This window comes from Manacus candei, unplaced genomic scaffold (assembly GCF_025592945.1).
Source record: "Manacus candei isolate 608988 ecotype Guabito, Panama unplaced genomic scaffold, ASM2559294v1 h1tg000059l, whole genome shotgun sequence".
Classification (NCBI taxonomy): Eukaryota; Metazoa; Chordata; class Aves; order Passeriformes; family Pipridae; genus Manacus; species Manacus candei.
Genome location: NW_026138107.1, coordinates 122,011 through 143,035, shown reverse-complemented (window position 1 = coordinate 143,035; position 21,025 = coordinate 122,011). Strand labels below are relative to the sequence as shown.

At 47.4% G+C, this 21,025-nt stretch overlaps 1 protein-coding gene across 2 annotated transcripts in view; it reads left to right on the top strand.

The window, feature by feature from the left end:
* The first annotated feature begins 288 nt into the window (after window positions 1-288).
* ME2 (malic enzyme 2) overlaps window positions 289-21,025 on the top strand; it is a 31,395-nt gene continuing 10,658 nt past the window's right edge. The window contains exons 1-11 of one of the 2 annotated variants that reach the window (XM_051803703.1): window positions 289-429; window positions 6,721-6,848; window positions 14,975-15,108; window positions 16,547-16,696; window positions 17,304-17,379; window positions 18,146-18,307; window positions 18,818-18,921; window positions 19,277-19,386; window positions 19,484-19,581; window positions 20,589-20,702; window positions 20,798-20,912. In XM_051803703.1, the coding sequence (XP_051659663.1) occupies window positions 6,741-6,848; window positions 14,975-15,108; window positions 16,547-16,696; window positions 17,304-17,379; window positions 18,146-18,307; window positions 18,818-18,921; window positions 19,277-19,386; window positions 19,484-19,581; window positions 20,589-20,702; window positions 20,798-20,912 (1,171 nt within the window). In that variant the 5' untranslated portion in view covers window positions 289-429; window positions 6,721-6,740. Of the gene's footprint in view, window positions 430-4,692; window positions 4,830-6,720; window positions 6,849-14,974; window positions 15,109-16,546; window positions 16,697-17,303; window positions 17,380-18,145; window positions 18,308-18,817; window positions 18,922-19,276; window positions 19,387-19,483; window positions 19,582-20,588; window positions 20,703-20,797; window positions 20,913-21,025 lie in introns of those variants that run through there. The other variant, XM_051803704.1, reaches the window with a different exon arrangement.

Below are 21,025 nucleotides of genomic sequence, written 5' to 3'. Positions count from 1 at the left end.
CACATTCCCATCCCACATTCCCATTCCCTCACAATTCCATCCCCTCCCACACCCCCCGCCCCTCCCCCCAAAGCCCCGCCCCTCGCCCCCTGCTCGCCCCGCCCCCCTGCGCTGATTAGCTGTCGCCCCTTACCTCATTAACATACGTCAGGCCGCGCCCCCGCGCCTGGCCCCGTTTCCCCTCCGTGGGGTGGTAGAGAGCGTTCATTGGTTGAGCGCCTCCTCTGCCGGCGAGCCTCCTTCCTTCTGATTGGCTATGCTCGTTGTCAGTCACGAGTAAGACCCGCCCCCCGGGGTGTCCCTCCGCGGCGCCTCCGTGTTAGCTCCATTCAGTGGCGGGTTCCGCGGCGGGCGCAGCTTGGGCTGTTCTCGATAGGAACAGGTCGCCGGCCGGCATCGCTCAGCGGGCAGCAGCCGCAGGAGGACGAGGTAGATCCCGTTCTGGTAACACTTTCACAGCTGCGGCGGCGCACCGCAGGCCTCTGTGTCCTTAACAAACCCGTGTCTTAAGGGCGTCCTGAGGCGCTGGAGGCCGCCCGGGCTCGGGGAGGGGATGGACCCGCCCGGGATGCTCCGTGTCCCCCCCCGGGGCCCGCGAGGGTCCTGCCGAGGCAGCAGCACGGCGGGTGCGAGGCGCCGAGGCTCGGCCTGCGGCGGGGGCAGCCCTGGGCCCGGCGGCAGGTGCGGGGCTGCCCGGGGGAACAGCCCCGGCCGTGTTTGCCCCTGTCCGAGCGGTGACAAACCGAGCCGAGCCCCGGGGGCTGCCCCGGGCCGGGGGGGGCACGGCGTGTCCCCGGCCCGCCCTGACCTCCCCGTGGCCCCGGACAGCGAAAGTTGGGCAGGGGCAGAGCAGCCGGTGCGGCCTGGGAGGAGGAGGAAGCGCCGCCTGGTATTTTTAGAGCCGGTGTTTGGGTTTGGCCTCCCCTCGGCTGCTCCTTTCAGAGGCGGCCGTGGCTGGACGCGCCGCCCGCGCCGGCACCTCGTGGCCTCGCTGCGCCGAAACGTTAAAAAAAGCTGCCAATGAAGTGCCGTACGAGGCACCCGGGGTGCGCTGTCGTGGCGAGGATCCCTTAACTAACAGGAAAAAAGAACCCCGAACAAGGGAAAACTCACAGCGCCCTGATAAAGGGCCGACGAAAAAGGACCCTCCCGCACCCAACCAGCCAAACCCGCTAAACATCTCTTGTTTGGTGTGCCCTTAATTCCACAAAGTACCGAGCAGCAAAAGGGAAGTTTTCTGCGTACACGCATTTCCATGTGGGCGAATGGAAGGGCCGGGCAGCATATGGAGCTCTGCAAGTGCCCCGTGTGTGTGTGTGTGTGTGTGTGCAGCCAGCGGTGCCAGATGTGCTGTTAGACGCGATGCCACCCGCGAAAATTTACCCCGGGCTTTGTATTTTAAGAGAATTTGCGCGTTGCAGTCGCAGGACAAAACTGATAAGCCTGTGCGGCGGCCTGTGAGTCAGCAACGTGAGTGCAGGCAAGATTTGGAGCTCTTTTCTCCTGCAAACTAAGAGAGAAGCTGTCAGAGTGCGTGGTGGTGTGCTGAGCTTGAGTGAGTACTAATTGAATTTTCATCTTTGCTGGCGGTGCCAGCACCTCCATTGCAGCAGAAGGAGCGGTTTTGCTGTTACTGTATCATTATTCAGGTTTCTCTGTAATTTAAGCAGGGTTTTTCTTTTTTAAGTCCCAGCTAGTACACACTGACATTTCTAGGTGGTTGGCAGGCTGATAGTTCACCAGATTGCCCCTGAATTAGCAAGCAGCTCGGTTTCTTTGTGCTTATTGCTCAGTTGTTCTTCCAGGAAGAATTCCCTTTTGTAAGTGCAGCTGTTGTTGAGAACATCCTTGTCCATCTCTCTCAACTTGTATCCAAAAAAAAAAAAAAATAAAAAAAATCTGTGTTTCTGAGCTGAACAGCTCTAACACAGAGATGTACCAGTTCTCCAGAATAAAGCATCAGTAGCTTTCTTTTTATTCCTGCAGTATTTTTGAGGGTTTTCTGGGAGAAGGCCTTTGTCCTGCATATGTTGACGTCCTTACCTTTACCACCAGTAGCCTTCCCAGTTACACAAATGGAACACAAGTCAAGAATGAGAATACATCTCCTTGTCAGACTGGGCCAAAAATACTGCTGCTGCAGTTCCCACAGTGAAAGACAATGGACTTCATGATTCTTAAGGATCAGAATATTTAGGTCAGGTCCATTAATGTACAAAAATACAGCTCTTTGATGTGGTTTGGTTCTGTTATGAACCAAGGCTCCAGTAACAAATAATTCAGCCCTACTTTCTGTTTGTGTTAAGAGGTTTTCTGACATTGTGAGTTAAAGTAGTTCAGATATACTCTTTTTAGAAAGGTGTCCCGAAATTATTTTCATTTGAATTCACCTAAGTGTGCTTTATTTGCTGAATTGTTTCAAGCCTCCAGTTGTGAACTTGATTATTCCACTTAAGTGCTCCACACCTAACTCTTTTCTCCTGGTTGAACTGGTTGCCTTTAGGACAAAAGGGAAGAAAAGTAATTTGAGTTTGTTAAAGATCTGCTTCCAAAATAACCCACTTACTGCTGCTGAACAGTTTATTAGTATCTCCTCCCCGTATGACCGTTCCTTTTAATCTGCAGATCTCAAGGTGCCTTGGAAACGTCCTTTAAGGTGATTGCTCAGGACTTTGCTGAAGAGAACCTGAAAACTTCCCTCAGCAGCAGCATCTGGTCAGCTCGGGGAGCCAGAGGTGCTGAGCTGCTGCACAGAACCACGTCCCTCCCCATCCTTGTCCCCCTGCTCCTTCCTCCTGGGGTGCTCCTGTTGCAAAACAGAAGTGTCCCCTTGACCTGCTGCGGGGTGGTGGGTGCAGGAAAAGCTGCTTGGAGTAAAAGTCCCCTGGGGAGACACGTTTGTAGTCGGTGCTTGCCTAATGTAATAATTTTAGACTGCCTTATCACTGCTGAGGTGATGAAGCCAGCTAGTGTGTGCCTGGTTTGTGTCATGCTTGGGTAGGCAAGGCTTGTCTGTTTGTTACTGGGGGGAATAAAAAAGAGAATAGAGTGCAGTGGTGCATCCACACCAGACCTGCAGACTCACTGGGCGGGCTGCTGTGGGTACCTAAGAGAAAATGTCTGTTGGCTTAAAAAAACCTACACCGATGGAGGCCTGAAGGACTGGAAACTCTGTGGGGCCTCTGTGGCCTTGAGTTGGTAATTTCAGCCTGCATTACCAAAAAAAAAAAAAAAAAAAAAAGCTCCTGGTGGCACACGGGCCTTGTTAATTTCAGTACATGGAAGGAGGACTGGAACTCTTTATTGGCAGGGGATTTCAGGAGTGCTTGAACTGCATTTGTGCCTGCCCGCCCTTCAAACTTTTGTAAGGCTGCACAGTCATCCAGCACAGGTTGCTGTCCACTGGGAGACACCCTGAGCAGTCAGGTAGGATCCACAGGTCAGGCAGCCCGTGCAGTAATTGAAGCAGACCTTGCTTTAATTGACACTGGGCTTCCTGACTCTGGGAGCAAAGTAATTGGACCTCTGAAGAACACCATGAACCTTTCCCTTAAAAGTAGCTTTTGCAATTTAACGAACTATAATTGCACCAGAGAAACATTTGCTCCCAGATAAGGGCACTTGTGCATTTTGGTAATTAGTTTGACCTGGGGCAGATGCCTCCTGATAAGTCACAGCAGAGAGCTGTGATCTGATATGCTGAGGGATTTATTTCCCTTAAATTGTGACACGGCCTGTACTTAGTAGTAAGTCAGAAATAACCAGTTGTAGTGGATTCAGTGTAGAGGTGCACCACGGTCTTGTTTAGTCCTCAGCCTTACTGAAGGGAGAAGAGATGTCCTTGTTCTGGTTGTGCTGACACATCTTTGTGGAGGAATTTCATTCCCCTTTCAATTCCGCTGCTTTCTTCCTAGTTCCTCCTCACAGGACATTGCACAACCTCATTCCTCCGTGTGTGTTTTCACATCGTTCCAACCCCCCTGTTTCCCTCAGCTGACGTCCTTCCCCCAGGGAGATGCTCCAAGGGCTGGAGCCCCTCTGCTCTGGAGCCAGGCTGGGAGAGCTGGGGGGGTTCACCTGGAGAAGAGAAGGATCCAGGGAGAGCTGAGAGCCCCTTCCAGTGCCTAAAGGGGCTCCAGGAGAGCTGGAGAGGGACTGGGGACAAGGGATGGAGGGACAGGATGAGGGGGAATGGCTTCCCACTGCCAGAGGGCAGGGCTAGATGGGATACTGGGAAGGAATTGTTGTCTGTGAGGGTGGTGAGGCCCTGGCACAGGTTTCCCAGAGAAGCTGTGGCTGCCTCTGGATCCCTGGAAGTGTCAAGGAAGGTCATGGTCACGCATGCAAAGCTCCTGGCACTCCTACACGGGAGCGTGGAGAGAGGATGGTGAAGGGTTGCTTGCTTCTGGTTTCAGGGTAAGTCATGTTAGGGTGAGTTTTGGAGGCAGGTTCTTGCAAAAACAGTTTTAAAAGCCTTTGACAAAATGAGTTGGAGGAGATGTGCAAGGTGGGAGGTGAAACAGAAATACAGAATGATTAGAAGAGCCAGGGAAGGAGAATAACCAGTCAGGTTTAATGCTGGATACGAATCAACTGAGATCATATCTCTTGGATCTAAACAGAGGGGCTAAGTGGAAAATGAAACTTGATTCTCCCACTTACTCTATCTATCTGAGATACCTCCACCAAGAGAATCATTTTAGGTGATGTGACACCTCAGGAAGGATCAAGTCTCCTCTCTCAGACAGCAGAGAAGAAAGTAAGATTTGTATCACAGCCCTGAAGTCTTTTCCTCTCTGTCTCGTTGATTGGAGAGTTAATTGGTCAAGGTAGGAGAAATCTGGGCCACAATCTTGTTTGGTTCTTAAATGCTCGTTAATTGCAATGAAGTAATTTAGATTTAATTGGAGTAAGATAAGGTGTGGTGTTTGTCCTGCCTTTTAACTCCCTGTTTAAGGTATTTGCTCATTGACTGAAGCCACCCTGGCACTGGGCTGATGGGACTGTGGGGTGGGGGTTTGCTGTGGCTCTGGAATCACAGACCATAGGCAGGAGGAGGTGGACCCACAGCTGTGTAACGATGGCAAATGTGCAACCAGGGCTGAAACCGGCTAAAACCGAACTTGTTGTTCCTAGGGGCCGGTTGTTTTGCAGCACAGAATTAATTTCCCTTATCTGATCCTGATTTTCAGCTGCCCTGAGTGCTGGCAGGACCAGCTGCGCTTGGTCCACTGCTTGCTGTGTTTGGGGAGGAAGGACCCACATGAAAGGCAGCAGTTGTTTGTAGTGCTGGCAAGGCACAGTAAGTTTATGGTCTTTGCCACAGAACAACTGAACACACGGGTTTTGAGCGCAGCCTAAGCAAAACAAGCACAGGATGAGAGAGAGGGTTGCTCCTGAATGTCAGAGCTGCTTCTCTGTGGTGGGTGAAAGAGAAACTCGGGCATAACCGATGATGAAAAGTATTAAATGTTTGCATATTTTTTTTAATGCTTGGAAAGATTTCTAAGAAAATCCTCAGACTGTAACTTGTAAGACCAGTCTGCCCTCTTAAAAGCTGATTATGTGTAAATTTGATTATAGAAAGGTCTTCTAAAGTATTCAGGCTGTATTTAAGATAATGAAGTTTTGTTCCTTAATCCAATTTTGTCTCCCATCTGGAAGAAATTAAAAATCCAAACCATGCATCATTTCATTCCTTAAAAATGTCTCATAACCTGCTTTACTGTCCTTTGCCTGAGTCTCGGAGGGGGCACCAGCTGCCATGGAGAGGTTCCCTGATCCTGGCTCTTTGCTGTCCTTTCTGGGCTCTCAGTGTGTCTTCGTGCAGACCATGGTCCTGTGGCTGCTGTTGTCTCTCTGTCTTGGTGAAATAATCTCTGAGAGATGAGTCCAGTTCACGTTACCTGGTGGTAGTGAGTTATAAAAGCATGTGGATAAGTCCTAATTTCTGCTCCAAAGAGTTTGCAGTTAATGGGTGAATAAAGTGGGTTCGGGAGTTTCTGTAACCTGGCAAGACTAGAACCAAGCTTTTGAGTGGTTCTAACGAATTTTTTTATTTTGTTAGGGAGACATTCCCTTTACTGAAAGGGATACATTCTCCCTGAAAATAACCTTTTTTTTTTTTTTTTTTTTTTTTAATGTTTGGAATTGTAAAAGCCTAAGCCTGGAATCCGGAGTTCAGTGGTGTTCTTTTGGCCGTTTTAATTCTGCGTTTTGTTCTAATCCAGCCTTAATACGCTAACAGACGTAGTTTCTTTCCTTCCTGTCGCCCAGGCCGTGACATTTCGTCGTTAGGAAGCTGTCAGGGAACCTCTCAGCCTGAATTTTCGGGCGGCCCTCGCCCGAGTCGTTGTGTCCTCCCTGGCATTTGTGGCGGTGCCAGTCCCACGGGTCACCACGGACGGTTAATGTTTGCCCCCGGGTTTATGGTGTAAGGCAATACCCAGTGAGTGCTGACTGGCTGACCGCTGCCCACAACATCGTACTGGCTCCCATTAGTATCCCTGTGTGTTCTCTCCCCTCTCTCCTGTGCCCTCACCCTTCCAAAGCCTCCCTCCTTTTTCCCCGCGGGGGGCGATTTTCGGTCGTCATTTCCGCGGCGTGGAAGGGTCTTATTGAGCACGTGCCCATTTCTTTGGCCACAGTCGGGGCCTCCGAGCGCCGGTTCCGCTGCCTGTGCGTGAATTCTGAGTGGTTCTGTTTCCCTCCCCCCCCCAGGTGCAGCACAGGAGCAGGAGATGTTCTCCCGACTGAGAGCAGCCGCCGCCCCGTGCGCGATGGCGCGCCGCGGCATCCACATGAAGGAGAAGGGGAAGCCGCTGATGCTGAACCCACGGACAAACAAGGTTGGTTTGGGTGTCTTACCTGCCGCTTTCGGGTGTCTTACCTTCACCTGCTCGTGGCCCGACGGACCTTGTCCCGGGGTTAGAGCTCTGGGCCGCAGCCAAAAACAAAGAGGAAAGGTGCAGAGGATGGAGGAGTCGGTGATCGTTTCGAGTTTACTGCCTGGGCACCTGCAGTACAAGGTGACACTTCTGCTTCTGCCAGCCTGTGCTTCCCCTGCTGTGCTGGGTCTTAACTCAGTCAGCACTCCTGCTTCCCTGTGCCAGGTGAAGGGTTGCTGGTGTTTGCCAGTTACTGGCTTGTTTCTTTGGCCTGGTGGAACTGAAGTCAGGCTTTAGCTGACAGGGAGTCTCACTTCACAGTTCGCAGAAGTTAGTGCTGAACTCGGTCTTGCTAGTGATACAAAGTGTTAGCCTTCCCTGCCCTAATCCTGGCTTTTTCCTGGAAGACTGGGGGTTAGGACTGAGCCATATTACTGAGGAACATCCCCGTGCAGAGTCTGGCTGAGCATCTAAAAATAAACCTTGAATGGAGCTAACTGGGAGGTAGAGATATCATGTTAGTTCCATGCATTGGGATGAACTTCTAAGAGAGCAGCTTTGTTTTTTTTTCCCCTTTCACAAAAATGCTCCTATTCCCACAAGCCCATCTCCTCCAATCTCCTTTTTTTTTTTTTTTTCCTCTAGTAGTAGTGGCCTTCAGGAATCTTGAAACTATCAATGTGCAAATTAAAAGTGGTAAGAAATCAGGCGAGGTGGTTTTGGTAGCTGATCCAAGGTGTCTGAAGTGGTCAGGAGAGGTGTCAAATCTACCTGCCTCTGACAGGGCATTTCCTGAGCAGTGGAGCTGTAGAAGCTGGACTCTTTCCTCTGCACAGCAAAACCTTCCTCCCCTTCTCTCTTTCCCCCTTCCTCTCTTTTTCCCCCTTTCCCTTTTCCCCCCTGGACAGTAGAGTGCAGCCTCAATACTGCATGAATCCAGGTTGCCTAAAGAGAGAGAGAGACAGAGCTCTGGAAGCTAGAGGCTGGCTGACTGGAAAAGTGAAATTGGGATTGCTGTGTCAGGGAAGGAGAAAAGAGCAGGTTGTTGTGATTTGTCAAGATCAGATTATCTCGAGACTTTCCGAGCTACAAACACTTCGACATGCCAGTGGAAATTACTTCAACCCCTGTAAGCTTCTCCAAATGATGATTATGCAACAGTATTCTGAAACAAGAACAATAGGTTATTTCTTACTGGTTTTCTAGTGATAATACCTTCCATTTTTTTTTAATGTTTTTTAACCCTGGAATTCTCTGGTGGACTGAACACAATGCAATATATTTTTTTTATTTTTTTTTTTATTTTTTAGTGGGGGAGGAGGGAAGAACAGAGAGCTTCTTGTTAATAACAATTGATTTTTGAAACTTTTTTGTTGTCTCCGAGAATTTATACTTGTGGGAGGAAAATCCATCCTGCATTAGTTTGTCTCTGTTGCATCAGTGTGTCATTACTGCTGATGCCTGCTGGAATGGATCTGTAAGCTCGTTAAGTGATGCTGCTTGATGCTGGATGCAGTGTCTGTACAGAAATGCATTTTGGATATTCATCAGAGAAATAAATGATTTATTAAACACAGCAGGTACTTTACCCCTTGTGCTGTTCTTGCCCACAAGTGCCTCACGTGCATATATATATATACATATATATAAAATCTACAAACAGGCACAGATAAAGGGTTTTATCTCTTGCTGGCAGCTTGTTGAGATCATCATTTTATGGCCTGTGTTTTATTTGCCCGTGTTTCATTTTTACAGTCCTCTATCAGCTCCACAGAGCACTTGGTCTCCCCTGGTACACGTGGGCCCTAAAACGAAGGACTGCAGGGTGGCAGCGCTGCTGGCAGGAGCCAGCCCTTCCCCTTGTGCAGATTAATCTGCTCTTGGCCTTTGCCACTGCACTAGGCTTTTCTCTCCTCCTCCTTTTTTACTTTTCTTGCCCACCCTTACCTGCCTTTTGCAGGTGGACACTCCTCCATCAGCCAGAAAACTGGGCTCCAGTTTTCAAGCGTTTGTTGTCGGGGTGGCTCAGAAGGGGCTGTGAGCTCTTTCCAGCCACTGCTGCAGCCAGACAATTGCAGAATCTACTGTAACTTTTGCTGGCATCCATGCCTGCTTACAGTCTTCCATGATGTTTGATTTCTGCTCTCTGGCAGGGATTCAGATTACAGTTAATTGGCTCCAGGACCTTCTGTTCTGCTGGAGATCCCCGCGGTGCCAAGGCAGCACTTTAAGCTTGTTGGGCATTTAGAACGCTGCTAGGACAACCTCACTGGTTTAGTACTGGCAATTAAATTTTTATTATATGGTGGTGATGCTTCAGATGGGCCAGCATTTCTTCTTCCAGCACAGAACAGACAATTTATGAGTACACGACCCCTGACTTTGTTCGTGTCCGATCCTCCCGTTATTGAATTCGTTAATCATTGTTCTCCCCCGCCAACAATGCCTCTCAAACTTTTAGCTTCAGCAGGTATCTTCAGGTCATTAAACACATTAAACACACACATCCACGTGTATCTCTGTGTGTGCATATGCCTGAGCACACACGCGTGGAAATGCACGATGAATTTTGAAGGAGAGGCTCACAGGTGGCAAGTTAATCCCAGACTGATCCTGAGGAACCTTCCTAGTGTCTGCCTTCCATATGGGTGGTCATCTTCTCACATGCTGTGTTTTGCTTAGCTTTTAAATTATTAACAGTTAAATTATTAACAGTTAGATTAATCACAGTTTCGTCCGCGTTCATTCCCAGGTTTTTCAGCCCGATTTATTTTCATCCATGCCTTACCAGATACTTCCAGAAACTGTGATAGATTTACCTTAGCATGAAGAATCAGTTTCCTTAACAAACTTGTACATGACCTCACTGGCTTCTGGGAAGCGCACTGGCTGTGTGTTTCCAGTTTGAAATAAAAGACAAATGAGCAACAAAAAAAAAAACCCTCAACCCCAAAATCAAAGCTGTTTGGACAAAATAAATAAGATAGGGCAAGAGAATGTGAAGAAAAGATTGTGTGAACTTGAAGATCTAAAAGCATGATGTTCTCTTCCCCTTCCGCTGCCCTTTCTCACCATACTGTGGTTTTTGACACATTTGATTTATTTTAATGCTTTTTTAGATTCGGGCTGTGTCAGCTGGGTCGAGCAGCCAGGGTGCAGAATACACAAATGCCCATGTGCCTTCCTGGGGAAATGGGGATAAACAGGATGTGGAGATGTAAATGCACACGGTGGCTGTCTTGGTGGCTGAGAAATGCAGTGCCTGAAACGCTTCTGATCAGCCAGGAGAGAAAGGTCCGAGAAGGCAGGAAACTGACAGAAACACACACGAGGCACAGACCCCAAAAGTCCCACCACCAGTTTTGTGTTTGGAGGTGGGAGGGATTGCTGCTTGGAGGCTGCGTGGCCGTGCACCTGCAGGGGTTTTTGTCGGCTCCCCTGAGGTCTGCGTGCTCTCAAAAGGAATTAAGTGTGGAAAGGTGGAACTGTTTAATCTGTAACCAGCTTTTGTCATCTGTCTGGAGAGGCGCTGCGAGTGCCGAAAGGTGGCGGGTGGCACTGGACCTCATTTAACTTGGAGCAGCTGTTCTGCTCAGGGCTGGTGGGCTGCTGGGTGGAGGAAGGGAGGGAGCTGTCCTGGCGTTCTTGTCGTGAGGATTAATGCCATTAAGGGAGAACGAGAGCCACGACCTCTGCTGAGCTAGGAAAGCAGCGGTTTAATGGAACGTCTGCGAGGCGTTCAGGGGTGCCATTTCAAATCGTGCTCACGGTTTGCAGCGTACAGCTCTACCCTAACCACGGGAAACAAACCCCAGAGAGGCTCAGCGGCTGCCTTGGCACTGCCTAAAGGCTTTCTCTCTCTGACTTTTCCCCCTTTTCCGCGGGGGGGAGGGGGGGGAATGCTTTCAGTTGAAGCAGCATCGCTAGGAAACGAGGCAGCTGTGGGTTATCCGGGAGTGGTTCATCAGCCAGAGTGATTTGAATCTGCCTTCACACGTGCGGAGGAGGTGCAAGAGCTGGTGGCGTCCTTGCCTGCAGAGAGATGGAGGTGTTTAAAGGGTGAATAACCTGACGAAGGTCCGGGTTGTTTCACAGTTCAGCAGGGAGTAAATTGCTGTGCTGCAGTCAGCCACACCCTGCAGCACATAGGCTGTGCTGTTCCTGAGAGAATAAAGATATAAAATGGGGTTTAAAAAAACGAAGGAGGAAGGCGATCAGATGAGATTTCCGTATCCTGACCCTGCCCTCGTGAACGCAGGGAAACTTTGAATCTGTGGTCGAGATAACAAGGACATCTTTGATTCCTATGAATGAGTTTTATTAATTATCGGTGGGGGCATCTTGTGCAATAGTGAACTTTGCGATTTAGGAAAAGGGAGCAAAGTCAAGAGAAGCAGCCCACAGTCCAAAGTAAAATATGCTTTATTTTCAAAATGTTTGTGATGCTGCTTCACAGCCTGTGACACACTGCTGAACAAGTTCTAAGAATGATCAGGAGTTACATGGAAACCATTTGTTCAACCTTCCCTGTGAATTAGGCTGACTCGTTTTTCCAAACAGTAGCATTTTTGGTTACATTCTTTACTTAAACCTTTTTTTCAGGGGCCTCTAATGGGATTTTTGTTACCTGTGAGAGTTACCCCCTCCTGTATGTGTGTGCCTGCAAGATCTCGCAGGTGGGGAAAGAGTTATCGCCCCTGGTACTTCTCTACTTGGAAACCTCTCAGAATAACTTACTCGGTGGTGCTATAAAAGTCACACTTAAAGGTTTCGGGTCTCCTGTTTACCTCCACGCAGAGCAGGCAGCTAGAATTCGTGTGTGCTGGTATTTATAGCAGCGCTGGCTTTGTGTGATGGAGCCCAGTTGCCATGAGGTCCCAGTGCCAGAGAGTTCACAGTGGTACGAGTGTGAGCCTCTGCCTTGACTGAAACACTGTCGACACATCCCCTCACTCGCTTCTTCCTCTCCCACGGCAGAACGGTCGGTTTTGTTGGCGATGAAGTTTGTCTGTGTGCGGTAATTAATCCATCTGTGGGCTTTGAAGTGTGCTGGGTCTCCTCCTGGATGCCCTCCTTGCTTTGTCTGTGCTGTCTTAGAAAGGACTCCTGTTTGTTCTGAGCTGTAAAGAGGATTAAGGAGACTAATGTAAGTGAAAGTTGGCACAGGGCACTCAGGGGAAGGACACCCAGGGCTGTGGGGTCGATGGAAGCCAGAAAGTGACCCTGTGACTTAAATCCAAACCATCACAGTATTCAGGTATGTAATCCCAGGGAAATCTAGAGGAAATTTGGCCCTTAAGTAGGCGCTGGGGTCTTCAAGGCCTTTGAGGACATCAGTCCCACCGCTGCAAATTGCTGAGGGCCTCCTGATTCGCTGGCACTGGTTCTGCCAGGCTTGCTGAGGCTTACAGAAGGAGGCAAAAGCATAGGAAATGTGTGGTTCTGCAGCTCCCCAGGCACGCTGGTTCAAGGAAATGCTCCCTCCTTTGAGGTGCTGTGTGGGGAACAAGCCGCAATCCCAAATCCGGAGCAGGAGGCAGCTGATGGTCACGGATAAACGTAATGAATGGGACACAGCAAGTGTTGGAAGGAGTGGAATGGAACACCCCGAGTGCTGTTGCTGTAGACAGATGTTCTGTCCCACTTGGACTGAGGATTAAATTTTTCCGTGGAGGCCGATGTCATTCCGATTCCTGAGTTGGGTCTGGGCAGAAGTTAAAGCATCTTTTAAATGTGGTGAGGGGTAACTGCCCTGTGAATAAACAGCTGGAAGTGCTTACTACCACCCAAAAATTCGCCCTGCTTAATGTTACTGTAACTCCAGATGCACTGACAGCCCGGGTTGCCTATGGACAGGAACCAAATGTCAGTGAACTGATTAAAGGTGGGTTGCTGTTCTGTGTCGGGGAAGGGTGGTTTTAAAAAGACCTCAGCTGCTGATGGCAACAAATTAGGGGGCATAAAAGGAAAAGGGGAAGATGCATTGATGTTCACAGGATCAATATTTCTTACAATATATGCAGAAGTGAAACTGAAGAAGATCCGTTGGGTTATACAAAAAGAAAAAAGGAAAATGGCATTCAGTTTGTGGTGTGTTTTTTTTTTTCTCATGCCAGTGGTGTTTACTTGGTCGTGTTCTCAGTTGGAAATGCTGGATTATTCAAGTCAGTTTTCTGAAATAAATGTCACTGAAGTGGTCGAAGTGACTGGTACACCCAGCCAAAAAAAAAAAAAAAAACAAAAACAAAAAAACCCCAACAAACTGGCAGAAAGAGGAAAAAGTTCAGGAGTGAACCATCACCTGAAATTTGTTTATATTTAGTATTGGAAGAAAACAAAGGTTTGCAAATGACTTGCAACTACTGGTAGGAAAAGGATACTGACCCGGTAGAAAAAAGGACAAATTGAATTCAGTATTTAGTGTCAAATCCATTACCTGGAAGGTCGGCAGAAATACGAATAAGTGCAAAAAACCCCCCCAAATTTATTTTAGGGTTAAAAACTTAAGATTGTTTTCTACAAGAAAGTAATTGCAAGTGCTTTTTGCAAAACATGGAAGTTTTGGGGGGGGTTGTTCTTTTTTTTTTTTTTCCCCTTGCTTTCTAACTCTTCAAGTATTTTATTACTTCAGGACACAGTATGGAATTAGTACAGAAAAGCAGGTGGACTGCTTAAATCAGTGCAGTCAAAACAACTGATATTTAATATGATTTAAATAAGCAGAGAGGGTAATTATGTAAAAACAGTTATTATTTTTTAATGATGGGATTTTTTTTTCCCCAAAGAGTATTGTATTGGTTAGAAACCACTCAAGTGTGATTAATTACACTAAGAATATATTCTGAATTAGAGACTTTTCATTAATGGCCATGCTTTCTGCAAGTGCCTGTGAAAGTGTGTTCACAAATAAGCAGAGGTGAAAATATTTATATTCTAACCTGAATTTGTGTCTTTTATCATCAAGTGGCAAAATACTAATTTTTTTCCCGTGCCTTCAGGAGTTGGACCTCGATGATCTGTGGGGATCCCTTCCAGCTCAGGTTATTCTCTGTGACTTCACTGATTGCAAGAGGCACTTGGAATGCAATTACAAGGCATAAAACAAACCTTAGAAAGCTTTTTTTAGATGTTTTGGGGTCGGTGGTTTTTTTTTGGCAGTAAGAGTCTGCTTCCAGCGTGGGGAAGCTGCGCCCTGTGTTTTTTAATCTGTCTGCTTTTTAGTAAACAAAGGAAATGTTGTCTGGGAGCAGATCTCCTTTCCATCTCTCCCAGAGCGCTGCAATTAGCAAGCCCTCCCCTTTCAGATTCCCCTTTTCCTCACAGGCTGATGCACAGCCCTGGCACAGCAGAGGCTTCCCTGGGTTTTCCAGCTGCCCCACGGTCGCAGATATTGATTTAATCCTTCGCTGAGCTTGACCCACTTGGACGAGCTGAAATAAGGAAGAGCTTATCGTTTGCAAACTTAAAAGTGGGGCCAGTTGCTGTGGGAAGCGGGGCCAGCGGTTTGGGACAAGGCTGGCTGTGATGAACCCTCGCTTGGATCAGTGAATATTTTCCAAAGTTACAGCCAGGAGTTCACTGCTCCGTGGAGGTGCCTGTCAGTCTCTACCAGCAAGTACCTCCCTGCAGCCTGCTGTGTGTGTGCTAACTAAAAAAAAAACCCTGTTTTATTGAATGCTATCATTAAATAACTCAAATTAAGTATTTAAATAACAACGAGTTAAAACTCCTCGTCCACCCCGAAACAGAGAACCGGGAAATCTTTTGCGGTTTAGCTCTTCCGAAGCTCAATTTGCCACAGGTGAGGCTTTCTGGTAGTGGACAAGTAGATTGGTTCTACCCCTAAGCAAAAACGAAGGGTTTGGGTTGAACCGTGGCCTTAATAGAAGCGTTAGGGCGACTCAGTAACTTTGGGATCTTGTCTGTGTCAGTGAAAGTAGGTACAGGAAAGCAGCAAATGGAGCAATTAAGATAAAAATCTGTGGGCTAAATGCGTCTGCCACGAGAAAAAAAGCAGTCAGGAGTAAGAGTACTCCCAGAAACGCCGGAGGAAGAGCTGCTAATTATTTCTCACCTCTCCTTTTCAGGGAATGGCCTTTACCTTACACGAGCGGCAAATGCTTGGGCTGCAAGGACTTCTACCTCCAAAAATAGAGACACAGGACATCCAAGCCTTACGGTTCCACAAGAATTTGGCAAAAATGACCGACCCCTTGGAGAAGTAAGCAGCTCCCCTGGCCTCGTTCTGTCACGGGAGTAAATGGGAATATGGGAGGGGGGAATGAAACAGAAGCTGTAAATGGAGATAACTTGGAAACATGAAATCACCGTGTGGGGATAACCAAAGTTTCCAGTGCCCCCACTGGGTTTTTCGGTTGGTGGGGGTGTTTATTTTCGCTTTAGCACAGGAAGCTGCTTTGACCATGTGGCTGGATGAGGTTGGAGAGCCTTTTTTTTTTTTTTTTTTTCCCTTTATTTTTCCCCAATATTCCGTGGTCGTGAGATTTGCACACAAAGGAATGCGTGCAAATTATTATTAACAGAGCTGCAAAACCTTCCTGTGACCTGCAGTATGTATTTCTGTAATGTGTAAGATTAGGTGGCAGGTTATCAGAGCGCAGGACTCTTGGGGGGGGGAGGAAGGGGGAGCTGGCACATGCTAGAGAAATGTGGATAATGAAGGTAAATTGAGGGTTTGAGGCACGAAAACCTGTGTTTTACATGCTCAGTAGCTCCTGCTGGAGGGGAATTGCGAGCTTAGAATTTTGAGTCTCATCACTTGTATTTTTTCCGTGTCGGCCTTTTGTCGTTTTACCCGCTGGTTTGGTGAGCAAAGTGCGAAGGATTTTGGTTTGTTTTATTTTCAGAAAGGCATGTTTTCAGCATCCTGTCTATCTGCATGTAAAAACACACAGTCTGCTGAAGGGGAGAGGAGAGCTGGAGTGGTTTGAGGCTCGCTGGACCACATCAAAGCTCTTTTGTTCTCATGAAAACTGAAAGATGACTCTTAAATCCGCATCATGTCACTTGCTGATCTGAAACATGTCATGTCCTCTGTACTGGCCAGGTGCCCAGTGGCTGTAGCCTAAGACGAGTTGCTAAGTCATTATCTTTGTGTTGTTGGGCCAGCAGGGCTGAACATAAATTGATGCGCGGTGAATTGGGGTGTAAATTTGCAAAAATTCAGGTTTAATTTTACCCACCCAAGGTAAGTCCTTCACAACAAACTTGCTGTTAGGAGTTAGACTGTTTCAGGTGCGTGTTAGCCTTAACAAGACCTTGCTGCCAGGACCTTAAACATTTGCTGGATGAAAAATTCTTTCACTGGTGATTTTGGTTATGGCAGTAATGAGGCTCCCAACTGCATCCTGCAATAAATCCACGGGTTGTCTTTTACCACACTCTGTGTGCTTCTGCTTTAACTTTTTAGCCTGCGTGGTACGTCACACCCAGTGTTTTTATTTCAGCATTTTAGGACTGCTGCTCTCTCTTTTTTTTCCCAGCTTTTGTTCGGTGCTCTCAGTCTGACTTGAGTAGGAGCAGGAATTTTATGGAGAAAGTGTGGTTGTTTTTTTTTTTTTTTTCGCTTTCACTTTTCTTCACTAGTTTTAAACGAGCCCGAATACGGAACAGTAAGTGGTGGTTTTGGTCAATTACAGGTATATCTATATAATGGGCATCCAGGAGAGAAATGAAAAACTGTTCTACAGGGTGTTACAGGATGATATTGAGCGGCTGATGCCAATTGTGTACACGCCAACAGTAGGCCTTGCCTGCTCCCAGTACGGACACATCTTCAGGAGGCCAAAGTAAGAACTATGTGTATATGCATACGTGTTTATTGCTGCTCCTTTTATTACAGTTTTGTTATCATATGCCTGCTGTGCTGCTTTCAGTTGTTCTGACACAGTGAGTACCCTTGGCTGGGGTCTGGTTTGGGTTCAGCAGCGGCTGCAAAACAAATATTCGTGTTACTAGCTCTGTGCTGGGGAAACCAGCTCAGGCTGGTGGTCATTCCAGCTCATTTCCATGGTACTCCCTCTGCACTTCCCAGTGTGCTTCTGGAGCCCTGTTGCTCGAGGGCTTTAGTGCTGTGTGGAGGAAGGGCTGATCCTTCCCTGCTGCTGGGATAAAGGCAGTGAGAAACTCATGGGTGAACGCCTGCAGTAGTGTAAAATCCAGGTAGCATCATGAAACGTGCTCTTACCCTAAGAGTTTCAGAGCAGCCAAGCAGACTTTTGTGTTACACTTTTGTCCTTTGGATGATTCATGCCAGTGATAGTAACACTTTTGATTTTAAGGAAATTGTCCTGTTTGACGCTTGAGTTTTACAAAGCAAGGCGAAATTTCTCATTTTCACCCGTAAAATATTTCAGCTTGCTTTTTTTTTTTTGCTTTTTTTTTTTTTTCTTCCAGAGGATTATTTATTTCTATCTCAGACAGAGGCCACATAAGGTCAATTGTGAACAACTGGCCAGAGAACGACGTTAAGGTACCAGCGCCGTGTGATTTTATTTCTAGCTGTTATTTCACCTCGTTTTAGGTTTTTTTTCAAGATTTATTAGTATCTGATGGAAATGTAAACATTAAATAATGCATCCTTGGCTCTTGGGCGGTGATGGCAAAATGCAGCTCACGAAGACAACGCATGTCTTGAAAGGCAGTGTTTTACTCTAAATGTGAGTTTTTTGGTTCGGGGAGACAGGGGTGGTGAGAACTAGGCTCGCCAGATTTTTTATTTTACTTCATAAAGTTGGGGAATGCACCTCTGGGTCTTCCTTACTGTGTCACTCAGCAGCAGGAAGGGTGATCTTGTCCTCAAGATGAGGCCCAGGTTTTGCCATTAAATTCCATATCACCCAGCTGGGTCAGGAACCACAGGGCAAGGTGAGCTTCACCTTATACTCTACAAACATAATTGGTGTCTGGATTTACAAGTGGAAATCCTAAACCCGGGCTACAGTTCCACATGGCTGTAATCCTTGCCTGGGTCCTCCCACAGGGATTTGAGCAGTGGATGCCAGCAAAGAAAAAGGAGCATAGCAGATTCTAACATTGAGCCTTAAGTAAATTAAGTCATTGCTCTAAGTAAAATATTCCTTGCAGCCTGTTCTTTGTTTGACTGTGCACACACAGCTGAGTTTTTGCCTGGAAAAAACCACAACTGGTGTTGATTTAATCCTTACAAATTTCAGTGATGATGTGTAATTTCACCTGCTTTTTTTTGTGTGTGTGTGTGTTTTTTTTTCTGTCCCCAGGCTGTTGTCGTCACTGACGGAGAAAGAATATTGGGTCTGGGAGACCTAGGAGTGTATGGGATGGGAATTCCAGTGGGAAAACTCTGCTTGTATACAGCCTGTGCAGGAATACATCCAGATAAATGCTTGCCTGTGTGCATCGACGTTGGAACCGATAACATAGTGAGTTGACTGAACTTTGCCTGCCCTGAGTTATCCCCGTGAGAGGTGTTTATTTAAGAGTATTCAGTACTGCAAGAGGATATTTTTGTTTGAGCACTTCTGTTTAAGACAAAGCCAAATATTTCATGTAAAGGGTAAGTGATCTGGAATTCACTCCACAGTGACTGAAAAGTGCAGGTTAATTTGCCCCCGAAACGGTGCATTTGGAAGTGACTGGAGTGCTGGAAATAGGCCTGTGAAATAGGCAGTCAGCTTTGACCTGGGCTTTAAGAAGCTGGAAATGTGAGTCAGATTTATTAGAGCACTTCACTGTTCACTTGAAGTATTGATTTGTTCCATTTCAAGAGCATCCATCACCAAGCCCGAGCGCCCGCTGAAGTCACGGGACGTTGGCAGGGGCTGTACAAATGCAGTACCTCCGGTGTGAAATGTGCCCCTGTGAACTCTGCAGAGCCCTGTGCTGAGGAAGTGACTCATCCTGCTGCTCTCTTTGATTTGTTCCTTTTTCAGACGCTCTTAAAAGATCCGTTTTACATGGGGCTGTACCAGAAGAGGGATCGCTCGCAGGTCTACGATGACCTGATTGATGAATTTATGGAAGCCATTACAGACAGGTAGGACAATGAGTTTTCTGCACGGGAAGTGTGGCCAGAACTGCTGGCACGGAAAGGCACACTGTCCTTGAAGCAGTCACTTAAGGAATAAGGAGAGGAACAAGAGAGAACACAAGGCTGTCTTTCTGGCCTTGCAGTGATTTTTCTCTGTGACCTAGAACATGCTGCTTGTAGTTATTTTGTTAAATAGGCACGGGACTGAAACAGGACTGTTTGTAGAAGTGGAAGGCCTGAGGGCATCCTGTTTCCAGAGATAATTGATTAGGTGAAGGATTTGTTTTAAATGGGTTGTCCTTCTTTCTGTGTCTAGTGCTAAGAATAAGATAAGATAAAGAGTATTTGCCATGTTCTGTAGGTATGGCCAGAACACGCTTATCCAGTTTGAAGACTTTGGAAACCACAACGCTTTCCGTTTCTTAAGAAAATACAGAGAGAAATACTGTACCTTCAACGACGATATCCAAGGTATACCCTTTGTGTTCCTTAACTGCATGTGCAGAAGTCTTTGCCTAAAGCCACGTAGATCCGTTCAGCTCATCTTGGATTGGTACTGCTTCTACAGGGACAGCTTCGGTGGCCTTGGCAGGACTGCTGGCAGCACAGAAAGCCACTGGCAGACCACTTACAGAGCAGAAGGTGCTGTTCCTTGGGGCAGGAGAGGTGAGTTCTCCTGAGGGCTCTGGAGCAACCACAGATTTAGCCGTGTGTTTCCTCATTCCACAGGACTCGTGGAGGTTTGCATTCTCTGAATTTCATTGCAGAACTTTTTGTATGAGGCCGGCTGAAATGCATTAGCAGAAGGGACCACCTTAAAGCAGGACTGTGTGAAAGGTGTTTCAGCCTTTGCAAGGACTCAAGTTTTTCGCTTTCCTGCGTGGACTTGAAAAAAGTATCAGGGTCTTGTGTGTAGTCAGAGGGAAAACTACCATAAAGTTATGACTTACTAAGAACATCTTGTTAATTTTAATAGCATAGGGGAGAAGTACACAGTGCTTTTCTCAGCAGGTGAAGTCAGTGCGTGTTTGCAGCAGGCACCAGTTACTGGTGCAGCACTGTCAGGAGAAGCACTGGCTGTGCTTCTTGGTACATCAGCACAATTGCTTCTGTGGTGCTGACAAAATAACTTAATTAGCTGAAGGCCCTGATTGCAGTAATTGGCCAGTGTTGCACTGAGCTCTACCTTATTTCTCCTGCCAGACCCAGCAGCCTGTGCAGCGAGCCAAGAGAAGGGACGCAGGGGGAAGCAGTGCCAGCCAGCATTTTCTTCCCTCAGCATCTCCTTTCTGCCCTCTACAAGGCCCTTATGTTGGGCAGCAGGAACAGAGGGAAGTCTGGAGTTTTTGGAGCTGGGCACAGAGCACTGCTCTGTGGTTTCTTGACAGGAGGGCTGCAGCACTGAGTCGTTCTTGCTGCCTGGCTGGGCTGCTTTATTGTGGCTCCTGAGCTGGTACAGGCACAGGAGCACAGCAGGAAAGCTGCCCCTCTGCTTTTTTGCTTGAAGGTGTGTCACTGTTGTCCCAGGAGTCTGCCCCCATTTTGGCAAGCATTCACTGTGTCTCAGAGCTGAAGGATTCTTGTGGGGATCTTGAACAGGGTGGCGTGTTTGCGATGACAGACAGACCTCTCTTGTGACTTGTTAAAAATCGAAGTCCTTTTCTATCCACAAGGCTGCCCTGGGAATTGCAAACCTCATTGTTATGGCCATGGTGGAAAGTGGTGTTTCTGCCGAGGAAGCCTACGGGAGAATATGGATGTTTGACAAACACGGTTTGCTGGTCCAGGTAGGGGTGCACCGTGCCTTGAAATACCACAGTATTGCGGTGGTATACCACTCCCCGTGTCCTTCTCACAAAAACAACCAATGTTTCACCTAAAGGGCCGAGAACAAAAGGTGGATTCCAACCAGGAACCGTTTACACACCGGGCTCCAGAGCAGATACCAAAGACGTTTGTAGAGGCGGTGAATGTACTTCGGCCTTCAGCCATCATCGGTAAGTGAGGTTACTGTTGTTTCTGTAATTTTAGGTCCTTTGCTGCCCTTTAAATTGCTAATGTGGCTCCAGAGAGGCTGGAGGAAGCTATCTGATCTGCGTCTCTGCTGGTG